The sequence below is a fragment of the Sander vitreus genome, chromosome 23 (genome assembly GCF_031162955.1).
Source record: "Sander vitreus isolate 19-12246 chromosome 23, sanVit1, whole genome shotgun sequence".
Lineage (NCBI taxonomy): Eukaryota > Metazoa > Chordata > Actinopteri > Perciformes > Percidae > Sander > Sander vitreus.
In genome coordinates, this window is record NC_135877.1 from 19,144,979 (window position 1) to 19,165,932 (window position 20,954).

General features: G+C 39.2%; 1 protein-coding gene across 8 annotated transcripts in view; it reads left to right on the top strand.

Moving 5' to 3' along the window:
- The window catches only part of dgki (diacylglycerol kinase, iota), an 86,691-nt gene that overhangs the window by 45,290 nt on the left and 20,447 nt on the right, over nucleotides 1-20,954 (top strand). For 4 of the 8 annotated variants that reach the window (XM_078242881.1, XM_078242874.1, XM_078242877.1 and 1 more), the window contains exons 4-20: nucleotides 4,171-4,245; nucleotides 6,622-6,678; nucleotides 6,797-6,865; nucleotides 6,952-7,020; nucleotides 7,329-7,445; nucleotides 8,273-8,347; nucleotides 9,742-9,837; nucleotides 10,544-10,626; nucleotides 11,112-11,172; nucleotides 11,266-11,379; nucleotides 14,506-14,631; nucleotides 16,442-16,520; nucleotides 16,776-16,831; nucleotides 17,252-17,314; nucleotides 18,632-18,705; nucleotides 19,671-19,782; nucleotides 19,937-20,023. In XM_078242881.1, the coding sequence (XP_078099007.1) occupies nucleotides 4,171-4,245; nucleotides 6,622-6,678; nucleotides 6,797-6,865; nucleotides 6,952-7,020; nucleotides 7,329-7,445; nucleotides 8,273-8,347; nucleotides 9,742-9,837; nucleotides 10,544-10,626; nucleotides 11,112-11,172; nucleotides 11,266-11,379; nucleotides 14,506-14,631; nucleotides 16,442-16,520; nucleotides 16,776-16,831; nucleotides 17,252-17,314; nucleotides 18,632-18,705; nucleotides 19,671-19,782; nucleotides 19,937-20,023 (1,413 nt within the window). Of the gene's footprint in view, nucleotides 1-1,705; nucleotides 1,796-4,170; nucleotides 4,246-6,621; nucleotides 6,679-6,796; nucleotides 6,866-6,951; nucleotides 7,021-7,328; nucleotides 7,446-8,272; nucleotides 8,348-9,741; nucleotides 9,838-10,543; nucleotides 10,627-11,111; nucleotides 11,173-11,265; nucleotides 11,380-14,505; nucleotides 14,632-16,441; nucleotides 16,521-16,775; nucleotides 16,832-17,251; nucleotides 17,315-18,631; nucleotides 18,706-19,670; nucleotides 19,783-19,936; nucleotides 20,024-20,954 lie in introns of those variants that run through there. The other 4 variants (XM_078242875.1, XM_078242879.1, XM_078242880.1 and 1 more) reach the window with 3 other exon arrangements.

The window sequence follows — 20,954 nt, forward strand, 5'->3', positions numbered from 1 at the left end:
GTCTAAAGGAATCGTATGTCTAATCTAAATGTCTAATGCTGTATATGCAGATTAGACAAGTTATACTTAAAAAGGACGGCTGTGGCTCAGGAGGAAGAGCGGATTGTCCACTCATCACAAGGCTGGCGGTTTGATCACCAGCTCCTCGTGTCCACATGCTGAACTGTAGTTGGGAAAGACATTTAACCCTAAATTGCTCCCGATGGTTAGACTAGCGCCTTGCATAGTAGGATCAGTGTGTGAAGGCAGATGCTGGCCACAAGGCAGTCAATACATAAAGAAGATTAAGTATTGGTTCTGGATTTCCCATCAAAACTATGGGCTGAAAATAAGAACACACTGAACTGGAATTTCTAAAATCTTACTGTTCAGTAGAAAACTGATTTCAGTGCAACTGTACACGCCAGTAGCTCATTTAAAGATGGATATATTTTGTATTTCATTTGTATTTCACATATCAATTGCTTAATGTTTTTAACATTTTCAAAAATCATATGCATACAATTAGAGATGGCCCGATACCATTTTTTGCTTTGATACCGGTACCTGATACCTGAACTTGCGTATCGGCCGATACCGAGTACCGATCTGATACCAGTGTGTCATATATTTTATTATGTTTTAACAACTGTATACTACTATCCCTGTATGGATGTGATATTATTTCTATCTTTGTTGTCAGTCTAGCTCAGGTTAAACTCTTTGTGAAACATGAACAATGAATGCCACAGAACTTTCTTTTATTATGCAGTTTGACAGTCAGTTATAACGGAAAAAGAACATGCATAAACTACTTTAACGTAGATTTTCTTTAGGGCTTTATTACGTGGTATCGGATCGGTGCATAAATTCCAGTACTTCCCGATACTGATACCAGCTTTTTAGGAAGTATCGGAGAGATGTATCGGAGAGATGTTCCGATATCGGTATCGGAACATCTCTGCATACAATTCAGCCCTTGCAGCGAAGCGTATTGTATGCTTCCAGTCTTAAATGCAGTCTAGCAATTTAGCGTTATTTTAAACAGGATGCCACACTCTCATTCAGGTGATCCATGGCTGCAAAGCAGCAGAATGAATTGCTTGGAAAACAGAGACTGTGAACCTTCAAATGCAGAGCGGTGTGTTAAGATGTGTAAATTATGGACCCTCTCTGAATCCACACACCTCTTACAAAGAGCAGCACTTGGAATTGGAGAGCTGATAAATAACCTTTAATACTGAGAAAAATATAATGACATATCTGGACATTTTCACTAATGGTGTGTAATTACAGTACAGAGTGAGTGGACAATAATATGGTGAGACTGCTGCCAGTAAGACGTGGCTGCAGCAAAAATAAATTCACTATAATCTCTCAAATGTTTAATTAGATAAATATTCCATCAGCGCTGCATGCTTTCAGCTACTTAAAAGGACAACGTGACCTCGGTGGAATCTCAGATTGCTTTTGACAAGTCATGGCTGACATGAACAAGCACATTCCTACTTGGGCTCAGCTAGATAATGGCTGATTTAGGGCTCCTGCACACTGCCTGCATGGGGTGAGTGTGTCAGCTGCATGGCGTGTCCGTTTTTCTTTTGGCTCCCATGTTAACAGGTTAGAGCTTGTACACTGCCTGCATGACACGCACGTCTCAGCTGAAAACGCATGCATGCCTGTCCTCTTTGGGCCTCAAACACATTTAAACAAAACCATCTGAAAGGTTTAGAGGGGATGCATCTCTCCTCTTTGGTAGAACTTCAAACAACTCATGGACATCTGCAAACATGACAAAGAGTCACAGACCAAAAAGGTTGGGAACCACTGCTTTAATCTTTATCAATGTATCATGTTTATACCGTTATATAAACTCATCTATATGTTTTTTTTATGTAAAATCTTAAAAGTAACAAGAGCTGTCAAATAAATGTAGTGGAGGAAAAAGTACAATCATTTCTTGAATAGTCTGAAATAGAGTGGAGTAGAGGTATAAAGTAGCTAAAAATTAAAATACTCAAGTACCTCAAAATTGTAAAAAAAATAAATAAAAGTATAGTTTTTGAGCAAATGTTCTCTCACAGTTTGAGCAGGATTGAGTGTGTGTAAGCAGTGAACTATCACCAGTGTATTGAACGTCTTTGCTCCCCAGGCTCACTTTCTGAGACTATACAACTGGAACACTAGAGCCAAACAACCAAACCACTAAACCACTGCTCCTTAGGAAGGGGCGATTCTAGGATCAGACCTTTAGGGGGGCTCAGCCCCTAATGAGAATGTGACACGGATACAGTGCCCTGTAAAAGTGTTAACCCCCCTTGCTAAATCAGTAATTTCACTGGATGACAATGAATATATGTATTTATTATTATAACATAAATAAATAAATGCAGGGGCGGCCTCTAGCTCACCCAGTAAGAGCGTTCACCCCATGTTGGCTGAGTCCTGCTGCGGCGCGGGTTCCGACCTGCTCATGCCCCATCCCCCATCTCTCTCCCCCTTTCATGTCTATCCACTGTATCTATCCACTGTCATAAAATGATCTTAAAAAAATTAAAATAAATAAATGCTAAATATTTGAATATATGAAAAAACTACAAAAGTCCCTTTATGGACTACCAGAATCAAATGAAATGATAATGAGGTGCAAACAATAAATAAATGAAAAATTAAACTTTCCTTGACTGGGTTAAAGGTGAATAGCATTGGCGACAACGACACAGGATATTAAACCTGTTTCTTTGAATCTGTAATTGTTTGCCCACTGTCACTAACAGACAAGTACGCAAACTCTAACTTGAAGCACTAAAATCGTTTTTTTTTAATCATTATAATTATTATCATTTTGAGGGGCGCTGAGATGAAATTTAGGGGGGCTTGAGCCCCCTTAAAAAGGGTCTAAAATCGCCACTGTCCTTAGGTAATTATGCAATCTGTAATACACAATAGTGTCATCCTGTTTTTCCTAGCCTTTAAAGACTTTCTGAATTACTTGAATTGCTGACGTTAATTCTTTTTATCAACTGTCTGCCAACAAACTCACATTACGTAGACCCTCAATACAAAAGAAGACGATTAAGATTTCTATCAGCCTGTAAATAGCTACAAAAGAAAAAGCTTTCTTCCATTGACGCAATTTACTTGTCCAAGAGCCATCATCCCCATACACGTTATCAGTCAGAAGATCTTAAAAGAGAACATCTTGCTTGCTTACAGGATGTATTTCGTGTTAAGAGGGTTTTGTGGTGGCTCTTTTGCACTGTGAACACATTCAAAACTGCTAACCAATGAGATATGAGAGTTAAAGGCTGTTTTTTGTATTGTGAGACTGTGCCATTAAGTGCTGCTCGCTGTGACAGTTCAGAGTGAACCCATTGACTGGAGAGCACTCCATTATCAGCTGTCATATTATTTACCCATAATGAGTAGTTTGCATGTTGTAAGAGCAAGGGCACCAGGGCAATATTATTTATTGTAGGCAAACAGCACTTTGTCATCTTGAATGTGTGAATGAGTCATCGCCAGACACAAATTACATGGGCTATCTCTGAGCCATCTTACACCTGCATATTTATTGTTTTAATTAACCATGTTTACTTAAAAATAGTATGTTAAAAATGATTGAAGCAAAATGTTAACATTTTGGGAATTATGCTTATTTACTTTTGTGCCAAGTTAGACAAGAAGACAGATACCACTCATGATTACAGTTTCTGTACAAGCTACAGCTAGCAGCTGCTTAGCTTAGTTTAGCATAAATACTGGAAACAGGTGGAAACAGCTAGCCTGGCTCACTCCAAAGGTAAAAAAAAAAAGTCTGCTTATCAGCATATCCAAAGCTCACTAATTCATAGGTTATATCTTTTTTTTTTTTTACACTTTGGTTTTTGTACATTAAACAAACAAGATATACCTGAAATAGTGAATAGTGAATAGAAATAAACTGTCACATGTCAAGCTGTCATCGTACTGTTAATGCTGTTCAAACTGAATGGGAAAAGGAAGCGAAATGTTCGGGCACCTTAAACACATCTCTGTGTGTATCCGTGTGTGCGTTTATCTGTGTGTAACAGGGTACACATATCATCAGTGTGTAATTGCATCTGTGCATGCTGCTTGTGTTTGTCGTGTGTTTGTTTGTTGCAGTATCTCACCCCCCCCCTGTTCTGTGTGTCTGTTTTCTCCTTTAAGAAGTCGGCCCCCAGGAGGAAATGTGCTGTCTGTAAGATCGTTGTTCACTCTGGCTGCATAGAGCAACTAGAAAAGGTACGACACACACACACACACACACACACACACACACACACACACACACACACACACACACACACACACACACACACACACACACACTTAATCTTACATTTTAATGCAATGGCTTGACACACTATCATTTAAGAGAATTTCATTGCTAAAACATGTTGTTAGCTTACGTAGGACAGATGCATGTTGGGTAACTTGAGCAATATTGCTGCAGGCTTTTGTAGTTCTTCGAAGCGATGCGGTTCCAGTTAACACCTGGGGCTAAATGTATAAAAATATGTACGCACAAAGACAGAAATATGCAGAGATTTATGAAGTCACACATGCGCCTGCCACAAATGGATTTTTAGCATATCAATAATGCAATAATTGTACCACTAATTCATCCCATGGAAACCCGCTTATTATCTCATCATCATCATTATCAAACGCCAGACAGTTGATCAATGATTCATTTAAACATAAGTTAAAACTAAACATTGAAACAGACTTTAAAAGTGCTTCACAATTCAGGATGAAATGAAAAGACCATTATTAGGGAAATAATGACCTAAATGAAAAAAAAATAGTTAAAAATGATCTTTATAAATCCGCCTTTGATTTACTTTTTACAGAACGCTGAGTAGAATAAAAATAAAAACCCAGTCAGTAAAACCACCTTAACAAACAAAGGTCCCGCACCTTATATTTAATATTCTTCTTAACATATCGCCCACGGTTAGTGTTGAGTATCGTTTGGGTTTTTTCTGATAGAAAAATGCTGCCGCTCGACTCCTTACTGGAACTCGTAAACAAGATCACATTACACCTGTTCTTGCCTCTCTTCATTGGCTACCGGTTTGCTTTAGAATACATTTTAAGATTTAGTTGTTTGTTTTTAAAGCTCTTTATGGTCTAGCCCCAGCTTATATCGCTGAACTACTGAAGCCGCACGCTCCTCTGAGGTCATTAAGCTACTCTTTGTTGTCCCTAGAACGTGGCTCAAAAATAGGGGAGATCGAGCAGTAGTAGAAAATATGAATCACGACTTTTTAGCTTAGAATTGATATCACGATTTTCTGCCACGATTTTTTTCTCACCAAGTGTAATGTTTATTGCACACATGAACCATGACAAAACAAATTGGCACCTATAGCACATTGCGCATCACCACAAGCCTGTAAAGATAGAGGCGTCAATGAAGAGAAGGGAGAGCATTGCAGCGCTTGGGAGCTCTTTAAAACCTTTTTTATACAGTCTATGTTTAAAACTCACGGAAGAAAGTAGTAGCGTTTGTGATGCAGCCGGCTCGTAAAATGAAATGAGAATCGAAGTCATAAAAAAATAAAATAAATCCAAGTTATTTAAAAATGAAATCGTGATAGGGTGAATTTTATAACGATTAATCGTGCAGGCCTAAGATCGAGCATTCTCAGCCGTGGCCCCAAGGCTGTGGAATGAATTGCCTCTGCATGTCAGATTGGCCCCCAGCCTTCACATTTTTAAATCACGACTTCAAACTCACTTTTATTCATTGGCCTTTAAACCTGCTGAGAGTTGTATTCTGCATTTTCATTTTCTAGTTTGTCACTTGTTTTAAATGTTCATTTTTGTTACTTGTATGTTTATAATCTGTCCGAAATCATGTCAATGTCCAGCACTTTGGTCAACCTGGTTGTTTTAAATGTGCTTTACAAATAAAGTTGGATTGGATTGATACCCTTGCTAAAACGATACTTAAAAAAAAAAGAAAGAATTAAAATTAAAGAACGGCTTGTTTATTGCTAAGGCCATATGGTCAAAATTAAATGATTTCTTAAAAATGTAATAACAATAACTGATAACAATAGCTTATTTTAGCTTCCCATGCAGCGATGCTTCTGTTGCCTCTAACTTCCGTTTCACACCATCAGAGGGCAGCGCAGGCATTTAAGAGGCACCGAAATGAAGCACCGAAATCCACGTTGCTATTCGGTCCGGTAGATACGGGTCGTTTTATTTTAGCACCGGGTTTCGGTACCCAAACCTGCCCACAGCTGGATCTAAAAAACGTATACTGATCTGAAGTATGCGTGAGGTCCTTCTTTTTCTGCGTACCCTCTGTTTAAACATCTGGCCCCTAATATGTGTTTGTGGATGCCACAGGCAGAGCTAAGATCCAATATATTTATGTTGTATACACAAGTTACTTGCCTGCTAGCCATTGCTGATTTCTACATATCTACAAGGTGTCTAGTTTGACACAATGTGACATAACATATTGAGATATGTTCAGTGTTGATTGTATTCCTTTTATTAAATGTAGACATTAATGTCCATTATTAAAATGTCATAGTAGTCCGATTGAATTTAACCACAGCATTTTAGTTTTTTTGTCTTTGCTTTTCTGTCCCCCTCTAGATTAACTTCCGATGTAAGCCAACCTTCAGAGAGGGAGGATCCCGGTGCCTCCGAGATGTAAGTGTGTCGCGTGACTTTATACATGTGAGAGAAGAAGAATTTTTACGGATGCTATTTACACTGTGTGTGAAGAGGAAAAAAACGTGAACATGTTTAGCATTTCTCCCTGTGACAGCAGAACATACTGAGGCATCACTGGGTTCACAGACGAAGACAGGATGGGAAATGTAGACAGTGTGGAAAGGTAAGTGTGCACACACACACACACACACACACACACACAAATGTTGTTTACAGTTATTATATATACATTTCTGTCTGTTTCTGCAGAGTTTTCAACAGAAGTTCTTCCACAGTAAAGAAATAATCGCCATCAGTTGTTCCTGGTGTAAGCAGGCGGTAAGTTATTCTTCCTCTGTATTAATTCAACCTCAAGTAACTCAAGTATAAAAAATACAATTGCACTCCCATTAGACGTCACTAAAGAAATAGTGTTTAGTTCCATCAAAATGATCTTAAATATAAAGTAATACAGTGTTTCTGTACTTCAGTCGAAATGTATGTTATTTTTTTGTCATTTGGTTGAAATGACCCTTTAAGAGGCAGAGTTTCAGACAGCTGTGGCTCAGATGTAAACTTTGTCTTTGATAAAAATTGATTGATTAATATGATACATTTAAAACGAGGAGTGTGTCTTTTTGTTGCAGTTCCACAATAAGGTGACGTGTTTCATGCTGCACCAGATTGAGGAGCCATGTTCACTGGGGGCCCACGCTGGAGTCATAGTACCACCGTCCTGGATCATCAAAGTCAGGAAACCACAGGTGCACACACACATATACAGTATAAGTACACACGCACGCACACACGCACACACGCACACACGCACACACGCACACACACACACACACACACACACACACACACACATTTGTTTCACTATCTTTGTGGGGACCCGTCATTGACATAATGCATTCCCTAGCCCCTTACCCTAACCATCACCCTTAACCATCACAACTAAATGCCTAACCTTAACCTTACCCTCACCAGAACCTAATTCTAACCCTAATCCTAAAACCAAGTCTTAACCCTCAAACAGACCTTTAACCTTGTGGTAGTATACAAGTATACTGGACTCCCAGTTTTTGGACCCCACGAATATAGTTAAACAAGCACACACACACACACACACACACACACACACACACACACTTGCATTACAGACCCCCCACCAGTCAGTCCTCCGGTTGATAAAGTTCACTAGCTGTCATTTTTTGACAGTAATGAGAAATGACTTTGTTGGATCTAAATTTGAAACTCTAAAAGGTGTGTGTGTGTGTGTGTGTGTGTGTGTGTGTGTGTGTGTGTGTGTGTGTGTGTGTGTGTGTGTGTGTGTGTGTGTGTGTGCGTGCGTGCGTGCGTGCGATGATATGATATGACCTGACACATGTCTGAACTGTCTTAGGGAACTCTGGGTTTGTGTCTCCGTCACCACACACACACACACACACACACACACACACACACACACACGTTCCTCAGTCACATCACATGCTTTATTGCACTCTTAATAACCATCACAAGGGACATGGGGAGGGACAGTGAACTAACCATTGAACTCTGCGTGTGTGTGTGTGTGTTTTTACCCTAGAGCTCACTTAAGAACTCTGCCAGGAGAAAAAAGCGGACATCTTTCAAACGAAGGACAAGCAAGAAGGGGCTGGATGTAAGTAACACTATGACAGACACTGAATATTAGTGCACACGCTTCAGATTTATATTTTCCTCTCAGCTGGTCAGACTAATACGTTTTAGTTTCTACTCACAATGACGGATTTATTCAACAAAATAAATTGGACCACAGGACGTTTTTGAGCCACATACTTTTTTTTTTTTTTTCAATTTATTGTTTACTCATTACAATCCAAAATTTTAGAAAACTGGAAAGGTGAATGTTTGGCAATTTTATTTGATAAATGTCGATTAATTGATTATCCCGCACTCTGCTCTTGCTTATAGCATCACCATCTATTATTGCAATGAATACGGAATGGACAAATTAATTTGCACTCATAATATAAATATTTTTAAAGGCCATGTAGCAACAAGTTAAAATTGTGGAGTCACTATGTATTCCTGAAATGAATGAGAAATGGATATACTGTATGTAGTATCGCAATTGAATTGAGATAGGTATTACTTTTATGAATGTGAATTTTTGCACAAATGACAGGTGTGTTTATTGAGAGAAACTCCCATTGAGAAACGATTGTCAGTTGTCCCACACCTGGGGACACAGAATGGGAGGAGCAGAATGTATTTAAGACCACAGTTACGTTTATTGTTGAAAATAACATTTTAAAGAAGGTCCAAAGGGACCGAAACTTTAGTTTTCTTTAATAAATGGTTATGCTATTATACTTTTTTCCAAGTTTGTGATATTTTCCAACGTACCTGCACAGAAGAATTGTTGGATGTGCGAATTGTTTCCTGGAGAATATTCTTTGATTATCAAAATAGTAGTCTCGCTTTGCCAGACCTTCCTCCACAGCGCCGCGGAGGAGGGTCTGGCTAGTCCACACAGCATTCCGAGATGGGAGAAAAACGTGCTCTGGTTTATTGGCATTTCTTTAAACCAATCACAATCATCTTGGGCAGCGCTAAGATCCGCCCCAGAGCCACGGTGCCGCTGCAAAATAGCATCGGGAAGGAACTTGTTTTGGTGGAACGTGTACATTCAAAGGTTGTTTTAGTAGTGCAACAGACAACTCAGATTGGACAGATGGTCTAGCTAGCTGTCTGGATTTACCCTGCAGAGATCTGAGGAGCAGTTAACCATAGTCCTCGTAAATCCACCAGAGTTTAGAACGCCAATACAAAGAAAGCAGAAGGTGACGGACATCTGGCGAAAAGAGCGTGATCTGGCGGAATTTCCGGGAGCACCGGAGCAATCCCGGAAGTGGAACGTCGTAGATTTAGACTCTCAAAATAGTTGAGGATTCATTTTCTGTTCACTTACTAATTGACTAATCATTTCAGCATTTGGGATTACATGCTTTATTTTTCCACTTTTTGCACATCTTTCTTTGTCTAACTTTTTCTGTCTCTTTCTTTCTTTAGGAGTCTAAATGGCGTCCATTCATGTTGAAGCCTCTCCCTTCACCTCTCATGAAGCCTATCTTGGTTTTTGTCAACCCCAAGAGTGGAGGCAACCAGGTCAGAAAATGTTTTTTATTTATCTGTTTGAGATACCTTCAAGCTTTGAACTAGAACAGTATGAGTGAGGACCTTCCTGTAACATAATTTATACTCATACTTGTAGTTTATATGCATCCTGGTTATTCCAACAAGTTATATACAGCACTACTTTCTCTTTGTCTATATATAATTTTCATTGCAGTAATAAAAATTCTGTGACCCTGATTTCTAACAACCTAACAGCCTTTCTACTGAAAACTATCATACAGGAGATATCAACATGACGTTCTTCATCATGACATTATCAGATTTTAATAAATGATTGTCTTTCATTAATTTACGCCTCCACTGTACGGGTCTCAACAGGGTGTCAGTGGCTGATTTATTTAATTTATTTATGGTATAAAAGCCTTCATCAGGCTGTTTGAGCCTACAAGACTTTACAATCTGCCAGTTGCCAGCGATAGAACATTTAATTAGGAAGATGTCAGTTTAAACAGGATTAGTTTGATCAAATAACCTGAGTTTACTTCGTTATCATCATGATAACATCATGCTGGATTTAAATTACAGAGATGTTTTGGTTGTAATCACAATTATAGTAGCGGCTCCAGCAAAAAGAATGCCGTTTTAATAGGGTTTAAGATTGTACAATTGTTAATGTCCTTGTCAAGTTGTTATAGGAAAACCCTTACTGTGAATTTCTCGTTGTGTCTCTCTGTAGGGTGCCAAGGTGTTACAGATGTTCATGTGGATTCTGAACCCTCGACAAGTCTTTGACCTGTCACAGGGGGGGCTGCGAGAGGCGTAAGTACCATTTAGTTGGGATTGTGTGGGGCATTTGTTACAATTGACCCTCCTCACATTGGGTCACAGTCAGCATGACATTCAGACTTTGACGGTCTGAAATAGACTGACTGACTTTTGTACTCTGCTTTATGACTTTTATACTCTGCTTTATTTAATTAGAAAACAATGCATGAGTGTGTAAAGAATGCAACTACAGAGAAACTGTGTTTTTTGTGACCATTTAAATGTTCTACTTCTTTTTTTTCACATGATTACCACAATCCAACACTGGGGAAAAGTGCTGTACAGTAGCTTCTCACTTCCTTTTCAGTCATTATCCTCTTTTATTCAAATACTCTGCTCATGGGTCGAGCAATTTTCTTGAAACTTGGACCAATTACACCCACTTAACACCAATCAGCACTGCTTTCTGCTGAAGAAGCTTTTTTTCACTCTAAATCCAGATCTCTCTCTGCTTTGTGCACTTTGTGTGAAATTGTCAGGTTGGAGTTGTATCGGAAAGTGCCAAATCTGAGGATCCTTGCCTGCGGAGGGGACGGCACAGTATGACTCTATTATTATTATTATAATTTATTTCTCTTACGTGTATCCTGCTCTGAATCTCTGCTTATACTTTCTGTGCATGTCTCTCTGTAGGTGGGCTGGATCCTGTCCACTCTAGATGAGCTGCAGATGAACCCCCAGCCTCCGGTCGCTGTTCTTCCTCTGGGAACCGGAAATGACCTCGCCAGGACGCTCAACTGGGGTGGGGTGAGTTCCTATCCTTGACTTCTGAGCGGCAGGACGTAGCCGCTTCTCCTCCCTGTATTAACTCATTCACAATAGTCTTTTATGTCTGTTTAATTACTTTGAGTTTGGGTCATTTATCCACATCTTTTTTTTTTTTTAAAGATTTTTTTATGGGCATTTCTGCCTTTAATGATTGGACAGCTCAGACATGAAAGGGGAGAGAGAGGGGGGAAGACATGCAGGAAAACCGTCATAAGTCATAAGTTAGATGAAAGTGTAGTAAATTAAAATAAAGATACAGCTAAGAATAAAATAAAATCAAAAATCGGAATGCTATTTTTGTGAACAACAGTACAGAGATAAAGTTTCCAAAGTTTGTTGTCAATAGAGCCAAACATGTGGGAGGAGATAGATTTAACAAGTTTGGCAGTTTTTGCAAAAGTAGAGTGATGGACTTCAAAATTGCTACTGGGTAAAAGCAGAGGATAGTTTTATGCTCTATTGGGGCTACAATTTGACATAAGTTGCGACGTTGTAACATGTACGGTTGATTTGTTATGGATTTTTAAAAGTTTTGAATTTTAGATGGCTGTTGTAGTTCCCCCATCAGGACTATTAGCATTGATTCATTTTGGCATAGGACTGGATTTGTGTGTAAAGTTTGGTGAGTTTTCGTGCATGGGAACATTGATTTCTTAGGAAGAATAATAATAATACTTGCAAAAACAATAGGGTCCACGCAGCTTTGCTGCTCGGCCCTCTAATAACAAAGCCAGCACTTCCAACACAACTTAAATAGAAATGTGTGAATTAAAAGTAATTTATATATATACAGTATATTTGTATAGGTATCTAAAAAAGCAAAGGTATGGCCTAGACAAATATAAAAGAATAAAAATATCTGACAAGTGTAAATTATGGATTGTATGGATGGATATGTTAAAATAAACTCAATATTTACCTCTCAGACACTCTGGGAGCGACAAAAAAAAACGCCCACATTCCAGGAAGTCTGCGACACTGTTCTTCCTGCGTAACTCTTCCTCCTAATCCTGACATTTAGCCATTGTCTGACCTCTCCAAGGCACAGCACAACAATTAAAGCTGACAGTCAGTATTGAGCGTTCCCTTCAATTAATTCTATCCTGTCTCCGTTCTGCGTTAGTCCTGCAAATAACGTTTTTTTTTACTTAATTTAAAAAAAACTAAAATAGAAGTTCAAACACAGAATTAGACATTCTAGTAGTTTCTTTTCCACATAGGTTTTGGTGTATATAACTAACTAGTAAGTTGCAGATCATCTATAGGTCAAATTTGGCGATTCAGGTAAGTCTGTACTGACATAGATTTTTCTTTTAATGCTGGAATCAATTGAGAATCTTTTTGGTTGCTCAGTGCTACAGCTCTATAATAACCACTTATCGGTACCACAACACAATATTGGTTTAATACATTTTTGTATTCATAATCAGCTTTATTTGTCAAATATCTGTACACATACAAAGAATATGACTCCGGTTGTACTTGCACAGAAACATACATACAGCTAAAAACAAGGACAACAAAGCTGGACAAAGGTAAAACAAACATTTAACTACTATGTACAGATATAAATATGTATATATATACTGTGTGTATGTGTGTGTATATATATATATATATATATATATATATATATATATATATATATATATATATATATATATATATATAAGGGCTGCACAATGAGGAAAATATGTGATAACGTTGTTGAATATCGCAATAACGATATTACTTGCCAGCACCAGTGCTACTCTACTGTACATACAGTACGTGACCACAAGTGGCAAAAATCCCCAACTGGTTTCTTTTTTTCTCTTTTTTACAAAGGCCGGATGCCCAGACTAAGTGGCAGAAACTTAAAGTGAAATATAATAATATCATCCTGTACGAGGGCCCGTTGAGCTCTGAGTTTTTGTTACTAAAATAAGGTGAAGCACTTAAGCATCCAGAATCTGCCCTCTCTTGACACACACACACACACACACACACACACACACACACACACACACACACACACACACACACACACACACAAATTGCATAACTGTACCGCAACACAGAAGAAAAGACCTTTACAAGCACCCACATTAGGCTTTTCTTTCGACCCATTATGTGGGCTTGTAGCGATGATAATACACCAAATATCTATCTGCATGAGTCAAAAGTCTGAGTCAAGACCTGCAATGGTTTTTCAGTTATTTTACATTATTTTCTGGTAATATTAAATGATTTATTATTATTTAATAAAGGTATTTCCAAACCTATATAAAGATACATTATCCGCATAATCCGTATTGCTTTATTATATGTGTTACATGAACTGGCTTATAAATTATAGGATCATAGGATTTACTCATAGACTTGTTCAGAGGTAAGGGGATTAAACCAAATATTATTTACTTCAGAGAAAGCATTGCTAGTATTTTACTATCACTTGCAGTCTCTGCATGGGGAATGATGGACCAAGGACGTGTGAATGACTTTGACAGCATTCCTGGAGTACAATGCAGAAAAGGTCCTGATACAGAGAGAGATAGATGCTTTGAACAAGGACGGAGCTGAAATTTCACATCTACCATGTGTGTAATTAGTGTGTCCTTTTTGTCCTATACTGGGTTTTTCTGACTGCAGGTTTTTTTTATCCAATCTGTCTCTGTTGTTTCTTTCTGCTTTTTTCCCGTCCCTTTCGTTTCCTTTCCTTTGCTTCCTCCTCCTTCGGTCACCTTCCCTTTCTTTCCCGTATCATCCCTTTCCTTTTAATTCCTCTCCGCTCCTTTGCTTTCCTCTCCTTTCCTTTGCTTCGCTCTCCTACCCTTTCCTCTCCTTTCTTTGCTTGCCTCTCCTACTCTTTCCTTTTTTCCTTTGCTTTCATTTTCTTTCTTTTGCTTCCCTCTCCTACCCTTTCCTCTCCTTCCATTCCTTTCCTTTCCTCTCTTTTCCTTGCCTATCCTTTCCTTTCTTTTCCTCTCCTTTCCTCTCCTTCCCTTTGGGTTCCTCTGCTTTCCTCTCCTTCCCTTTGCTTCCCTCTCTTACCATCTCCTTCCCTTTGCTTCCCTCTCCTACCATCTCTTGTGCTGACTGTACATTTGTTTTCTTCCTCTGCAGGGTTACACAGATGAGCCGGTGTCCAAGGTTTTATGTTATGTGGAGGACGGTTCGGTGGTGCAGCTGGACAGGTGGAACCTTCTAGTAGAGAAAGGTGCAGCGCAGCCAGAGGAGGGCACACAGAAGGTCAGAAGTCCGCTTGGCGGTTAGGGTGTACAGTATGTGTGTTTGTAGTTGGATTAATCTCATTGTGGGGATAGAGAAAAAGCTGGACCCTATGAGGTTAACCTTTTATTTGAGGGTAAAGACTTTGTTTGAACAAGGCTCAAGTTGAAGCCACTATGTGCAGAACTTTACCATAGCATCTTTCAAGAGACACGGGGCCATTGCACATTGCATTACTGTCTATCACAGTGTATTTCCTGCAGCTCATCTAACCAGCACGTTGTTTCTTTTTGTACAATGCATCCCTGTAATCAGGGCTTTAAATTGACACCCGCCAACCCGCCAAAAGTGGGTAAACATTCACTTTGGCAGGTAACATTGTAAAGTTACTAGCCAATTTGGCTGGTAATAAATGAACACTGCGTCTGTTTGAATCTGCAGGGTGCAGAAACGATGCAGCAAGTCAGTGTTGCCAGATTGGTCTGTTTTCTGCCAAGAAATTTGGGCGGTTTTGTGTGTGTTTGGCTTGGAAATGTAATATGTATCTGGCAACCCTGCTTGTAGTACTAACAAGCAGTACTTGTAGTACTAATCCTGTAGTACATTTCCCATGAACACTATGTCATGATGTGTCATACAACCGTTGGATATGTGCCTAGCGTGTGTGTTATTGGTTATGAGCTAAGCTGAAACAAAGAAGACGAACAGAACGGCTCGAAACAAACCAGAGGAGCTGAAATAAAAAGTTAGTTAGAGAACGTGACTAGTGGAAAATCTGGTTGGCTGGTAACTTTAAAAACCTACTAGCCATGTTGGTTGGTTCCGGAAAAAAGTTAATCTAACGCCTTGCCTGTAATATTTAAAACTGTTATCCTGTAGAGAAATAAGCTCTTGTTTTGTATACAAAATAATAACAAATAAAAGCAGTGAACCTGCTAACTTAAGTGACAACTACAATGCATATTATGTAGCTGTCTCACAGTAAAGGTCTCAGTGTGATTCGCCTATGCAAACCTTTTACTATGAAACAAGAGCAGCAGGAAGCTGTCACTTTGGAGTAAGCTAGCACAACAGATGCAGTCACATACCACTTTTTAAAGTGAAAATCCTTGTAATTTCCATAAAGATTGACAGGTCTATAGCCATCAACAGGTTGGTGAACCCTGAGAGTCAATACAATGTCCTCACAAGTGGCAAAAATTTGTTTGTCTGGTTAGAGTGTGGATCGGGCCGCATTTTTCTGTCCAAGCCCGGCCCGCGTCCGACAGAGCAGTAACCGAACCCGGCCCGAGCCCGACAGGCATTAAGATATTTATGTCCGAGCCCGACACAGTTAAAATCTCGTTTGTTTTCTCATACTAATGACACATGTACGTTTGTTTGTGTGGAAAGCCCGCTTTTATTAAGCAACTGTAGGAAGGCATTCGGTATTCGGCATTCGGTAATGTCAACAGATGAGCACATCAGCACACACAGGGCAACAAGCGCACGTTAACACAGGCACGCACCTACATAATAAGCTTTTTTAAATTTAAAATGTTCAATGCCTTATCGCGCTGATGTGACCGAGCCCGACCCGAACATAATTTCTAAATATCTGTCCGGGCCGGCTATCCATCCTCTAGTAGAGGTTCAAATCCATATAGAAAATGTGTTTTGTGAAAGTAATGTGTACAGAACATGCAAATGTCTGTATTTGCATTTTAATGTACTGTCCTGTATACATAAATGCCTTAATTTGAGTTGGAATATGAGCTGTCTATGCAAATAAATTGTGCAGTATTTATTTATGTAAACATACTCACTTGAATATATTTTCCTGTGTCCTCAGCTGCCTCTGAATGTGTTTAACAACTACTTCAGCCTGGGCTTCGATGCTCACGTCACCCTGGAGTTCCATGAGTCCAGAGGTTGGTGAAATCTATTGTAATGTCTGTTGTTTTTACATTTCATCCTGTATTAACTCTATTTATATTCCATCAAGTCCTCCTCTTTCCCATTAATGCATTGTATGCATCCTGAAAGATGAGCAGAATGAAATAAATCATTTAAAAGGACACATTCAGGGCATGCACACATGCACAAATGAGTCAGATTTTCTCAGTCTTACTCTACGTCTCTGTGTTGTTTTGCATGTTTAATGTATTCTGATTGTGTCTTTCCAGAGGCCAACCCAGAAAAGTTTAACAGTCGCTTCCGCAACAAGATGTTCTATGCAGGAGTGAGTGTCCCACTTGACTTATTGCACATGCACTATGCACACTCAGAAACTCCGAAGAAGATTTTTGTGATTAGCAATGTTCATTAAGAATTAATTATTTGTCCAGCTTCTTCTGATTCCAATCTAAAGCTTTGAACAGATAATCTTAATTTTAACTATTTGAAACCTGCAGATATTCTGTATAGGATGAGAGATGTGAAGAATAAATGATGGGTGGGAGTTGGAGAGGAAGCATGCAGAGGAGTTATCTCTTTTTAATGAGGGAAATGTAATGAACTGTAATTCTGTTTGATTGGGCCATTTTCTGTGTGTGTGTGTGTGTGTGTGTGTGTGTGTGTGCGCGTGTGTGTGCGCGTGTGTGTGTGCGTGTGTGTGTGTGTGTGTGTGTGCGTGTGTGCGTGCGTGCGTGTGTTTTTGCAGGCTGCGTTCTCAGATTTCCTCCAGAGAAGCTCGAGGGATTTGTCCAAGCACGTCAGAGTGGTGGTGAGTGTTGACACGCTCGCTCTCGGTCTGTATCGTTTTCCATGTCGACATGTCTGGGCAGCAGGTCGGCCAGGTGATTAAAAAAGCCTTCCAACTCCTCTTTTAACATCCGCTGTGCTAAAGTGCCCTTCAGCAAGACACTGAATCCTTACCAAGGCCACTGACCTCTGCACTAGGATTAGAGCAGCAGCTTACAGTCATTTTCATTATCGATTCTACTGACTGTTTTCTTGATTAATCGTCTACAAAATGTCAGAAAATAGTGAAAAATGCCCAAACAACAATTTCCCAAATCCAAGTTTAACATACTTGTTTTGATTTTTTGTTTTGTTCAATTAATAGTCCAAAACCCAAAGATGTTTGTTTACCATAATGTTGAAGGATAAGGCTGGCAGTATTCTATATTTTTGTGGTCACTGTAGTTTAATCAAACAAACAGGAGGAAATTGTGGATCTGTTGGGGACTATTTTCAGCGGCGGACTAATCCACATTTGGTGCTCTAGTGAGTATTTTTGGCAGCAGGACGGTGTCTGTGGGATTGAGTCAGAATAAACTACAGTGTGTGTGTTCATAGTAATGTAGGGACATGTTACCCAGTGCAACAGTGTGGCTCATTGATGTGTTTTTAATAGTTTATGTGTAACAATGGAGCTGTGTGTACGTGTGTTTGTTGTGTTATAGTTGTCTAGGCTACTGGATGCCTAAAATTTCCTTCGGGATAAATAAAGCATCCATCCATCCATCCACCCACCCACCCACCTATCCATCCATCCATCCATCCATCCATCCATCCGTCCATCCATCCATCTATCTATTTTTCTTTCTTTCTTCATGGGGTTTGTTAACAATAAGAAAAATCTAGAATATCATCAGACTTATCGCAGACATTTCAGTAAAGATTTTATTTCGCTGAACATAAAATAAGATGCTTTGCTGGCATCCTTGCTGAAAAATTCTATAATTCTCCACATTCCTTGTTGCTGCAACAACTCCTCGAGGGCGTCCTTGAGTAGGCAGGTCTGACGCGCCACCTTTGACCTGCATCTATCACTTTCTTCTCCTTCACATCACAACAAGTTTAAGACTGAGAGCGAGAGCATTCAAACTGAGAAGGAAAACTGAGAACTAAGAGTGAAGGTTGATTAAAAAAAACCAAATGAAGGATCTGAGAGTGAAAATATGTTGTTTTGTACAGTCAAAAGAACTTAATACACAAGTGCATGTACCCCATTTTATAAACCACTGGTCAAAGCCACAACTAATAATTTTCACTTCCCTTGTCTTTGTGTCTAAATGTCCGTCTCTGTCTTTCTCAGTGTGATGGTACCGATCTAACTGCCAAGATCCAGGAGCTGAAATTTCAGTGCATTGTGTTTCTTAACATTCCCAGGTAGGTCAAACAGAGTCCATGATACTGTGTAGAGTTTGGTTGCACTGTTGCCTCTTTTAAGTGTTTTTTTTTTTTATTACTAAAGTTGCTACTGAAGTTAAAAAAAATAAATAAAAAATGACAAAGCAAGAAACTTAAATTAAATCTGATAATCATAATCGGTAAAGGAACAATCATACAGGATAAAAATCAATTTCATACATCAAGCGTCACACAGCTTGGAAAATGACTCATTTTACTAGATATACAAAATAATAATGTGACATTGTGTCCTCCATACTTCATTTCCATTAGGGTTGGACTGATATACCGTACAGTATCCTGGCTGCTAAACTGAACATCAGACTGTCAGCGTCATCTAACTTTCTAACATATTTCATTGGGATCATTTCAAACAATGTTTAGAAACGTTAGCTAATGTTAGCAATTAATTGCTAACATTAGATAAAGGGTATGTCTGTTGATGGTCTTGTCAAGTTCATTTAAGAAAGATATACAATGTTTTATGATAATAAACAGACGTGATTTACTTCATAGGGTGTGTACTTGTGTTATTATATTATCTAGGTCACATGACACTGATATAACCAAAAGATGTAGCCTATCCTGGGATTCATTCAAGACTTTATTTGTTTGAAAAAGTAAATTTGACTGAAAGAGACAATTATATTGTTAATCGCAATTATTTCTGATACAGATAATTGTACAGCAAAATTTGAAATTGGTACAGCTTTTTTTATGAAAACAAAGTAACTACCTATGGTCAGGGGAAACTTTTATCGTCAAAAAAGGAAGATGATTCTTATCATATGTGAAAAGTAAAAGCTTGGTTAAGTGTCAGTCAGTAGCAGCACATCATGGAGTGGTGACACCTGAGGTCCAAGGACATTTAAGTTGTTTTAATGAAATAAAAAAGGGTTGCATATTTGAATTTTCTTGTGTGCGTATGTCCTTGGTGGGCGTAGGTACTGTGCTGGCACCATGCCGTGGGGGAACACAGGCGACCACCGGGACTTTGAACCGCAGCGCCATGACGACGGCTGCATCGAGGTTATTGGCTTCACCATGGCCTCATTGGTGAGAGAAACAGGGGATTAGACAAGAAAAATAAATACTGAATAAAGCAGAGGTGACATGGAAAAAGAGACGGCGTGGTATGTTTTCATGTACATAAACGTCGGCCCTCCTGTTATTGTAACACTTTGGCCTAAGTCTCCATCTTGTCCACCAGGCGGCACTACAGGTCGGCGGTCATGGAGAGAGATTGCACCAGTGTAGAGAAGTCGTCCTTACTACCTTCAAGACTGTACCTGTTCAGGTGAGTACACTTGCCAAATTATGATATACAAATTACAGCAATGGAGAGTAAAACAAGATGAGATGGAACTACTTTTTTTGCAGCAGAAGAATAACCCCTTTTTTTTTCCCACCGGGTGCGCATGCGCTGCGTTCCGGAGGCGCTGCGCCCCCCCCCCCCCCGCAAACAATCGCTGCCATTTATGTCAATGCTTGATAATCCACCAGCCGCGCCACAGGCGCATCCCAGAAGCGTGCGTGAAGCGGCTCCCCGCTCCGCTAAAGATACGCGCCAGGTCTGTTTTCACGCGAGTCGCGGGGTGTTCGGGAAGCCTGGCAGGAAATGAAATAGCGAGAGTATCCACGGAACAAAAACGGAACGCAGCCCAGTGGAGAATCGGAGTAATACAGGCATACAAGGCAAGGCAAGGCAAGCAGCTTTATTTGTATAGCACATTTCAGCAACAGGGCAATTCAAAGTGCTTTACATGAAAACAGATAAAAAAATTAAAAACAGATAAAATACGAGGGGAAAAAAAAGAAAAAGTTACAGTGCAGTATAATAAATTAAACATTGAAGAGCAGTTAAAACAGTTAAATATATAAAAGCAGATGAAATAACTTTCCTGGACTCAGTGACCCATTTAACAAGGTTAAAAGTAAGATTTAAAAAGTGTTCATCATGTATGTTTGGGCGTACAGAATTAATTATCTGTCAACCTCACAAAACTACTACTAATAATAACATTATTATTGTTATACAACATGAGCAAAACCTGGGACTTATTTTCACTGCAGTCCTTCAAACTGTTTTGCTCTTATGATTTAGAGGCTTTTGCCTGCTTCCAAAATCACATTTCACACAACACATGACGGAAATAAAAATGGAAAGTACACACGCATGCACAAGATAAACCACTCATAAAAACAGCCGTATAACGCTCTAAACTCTC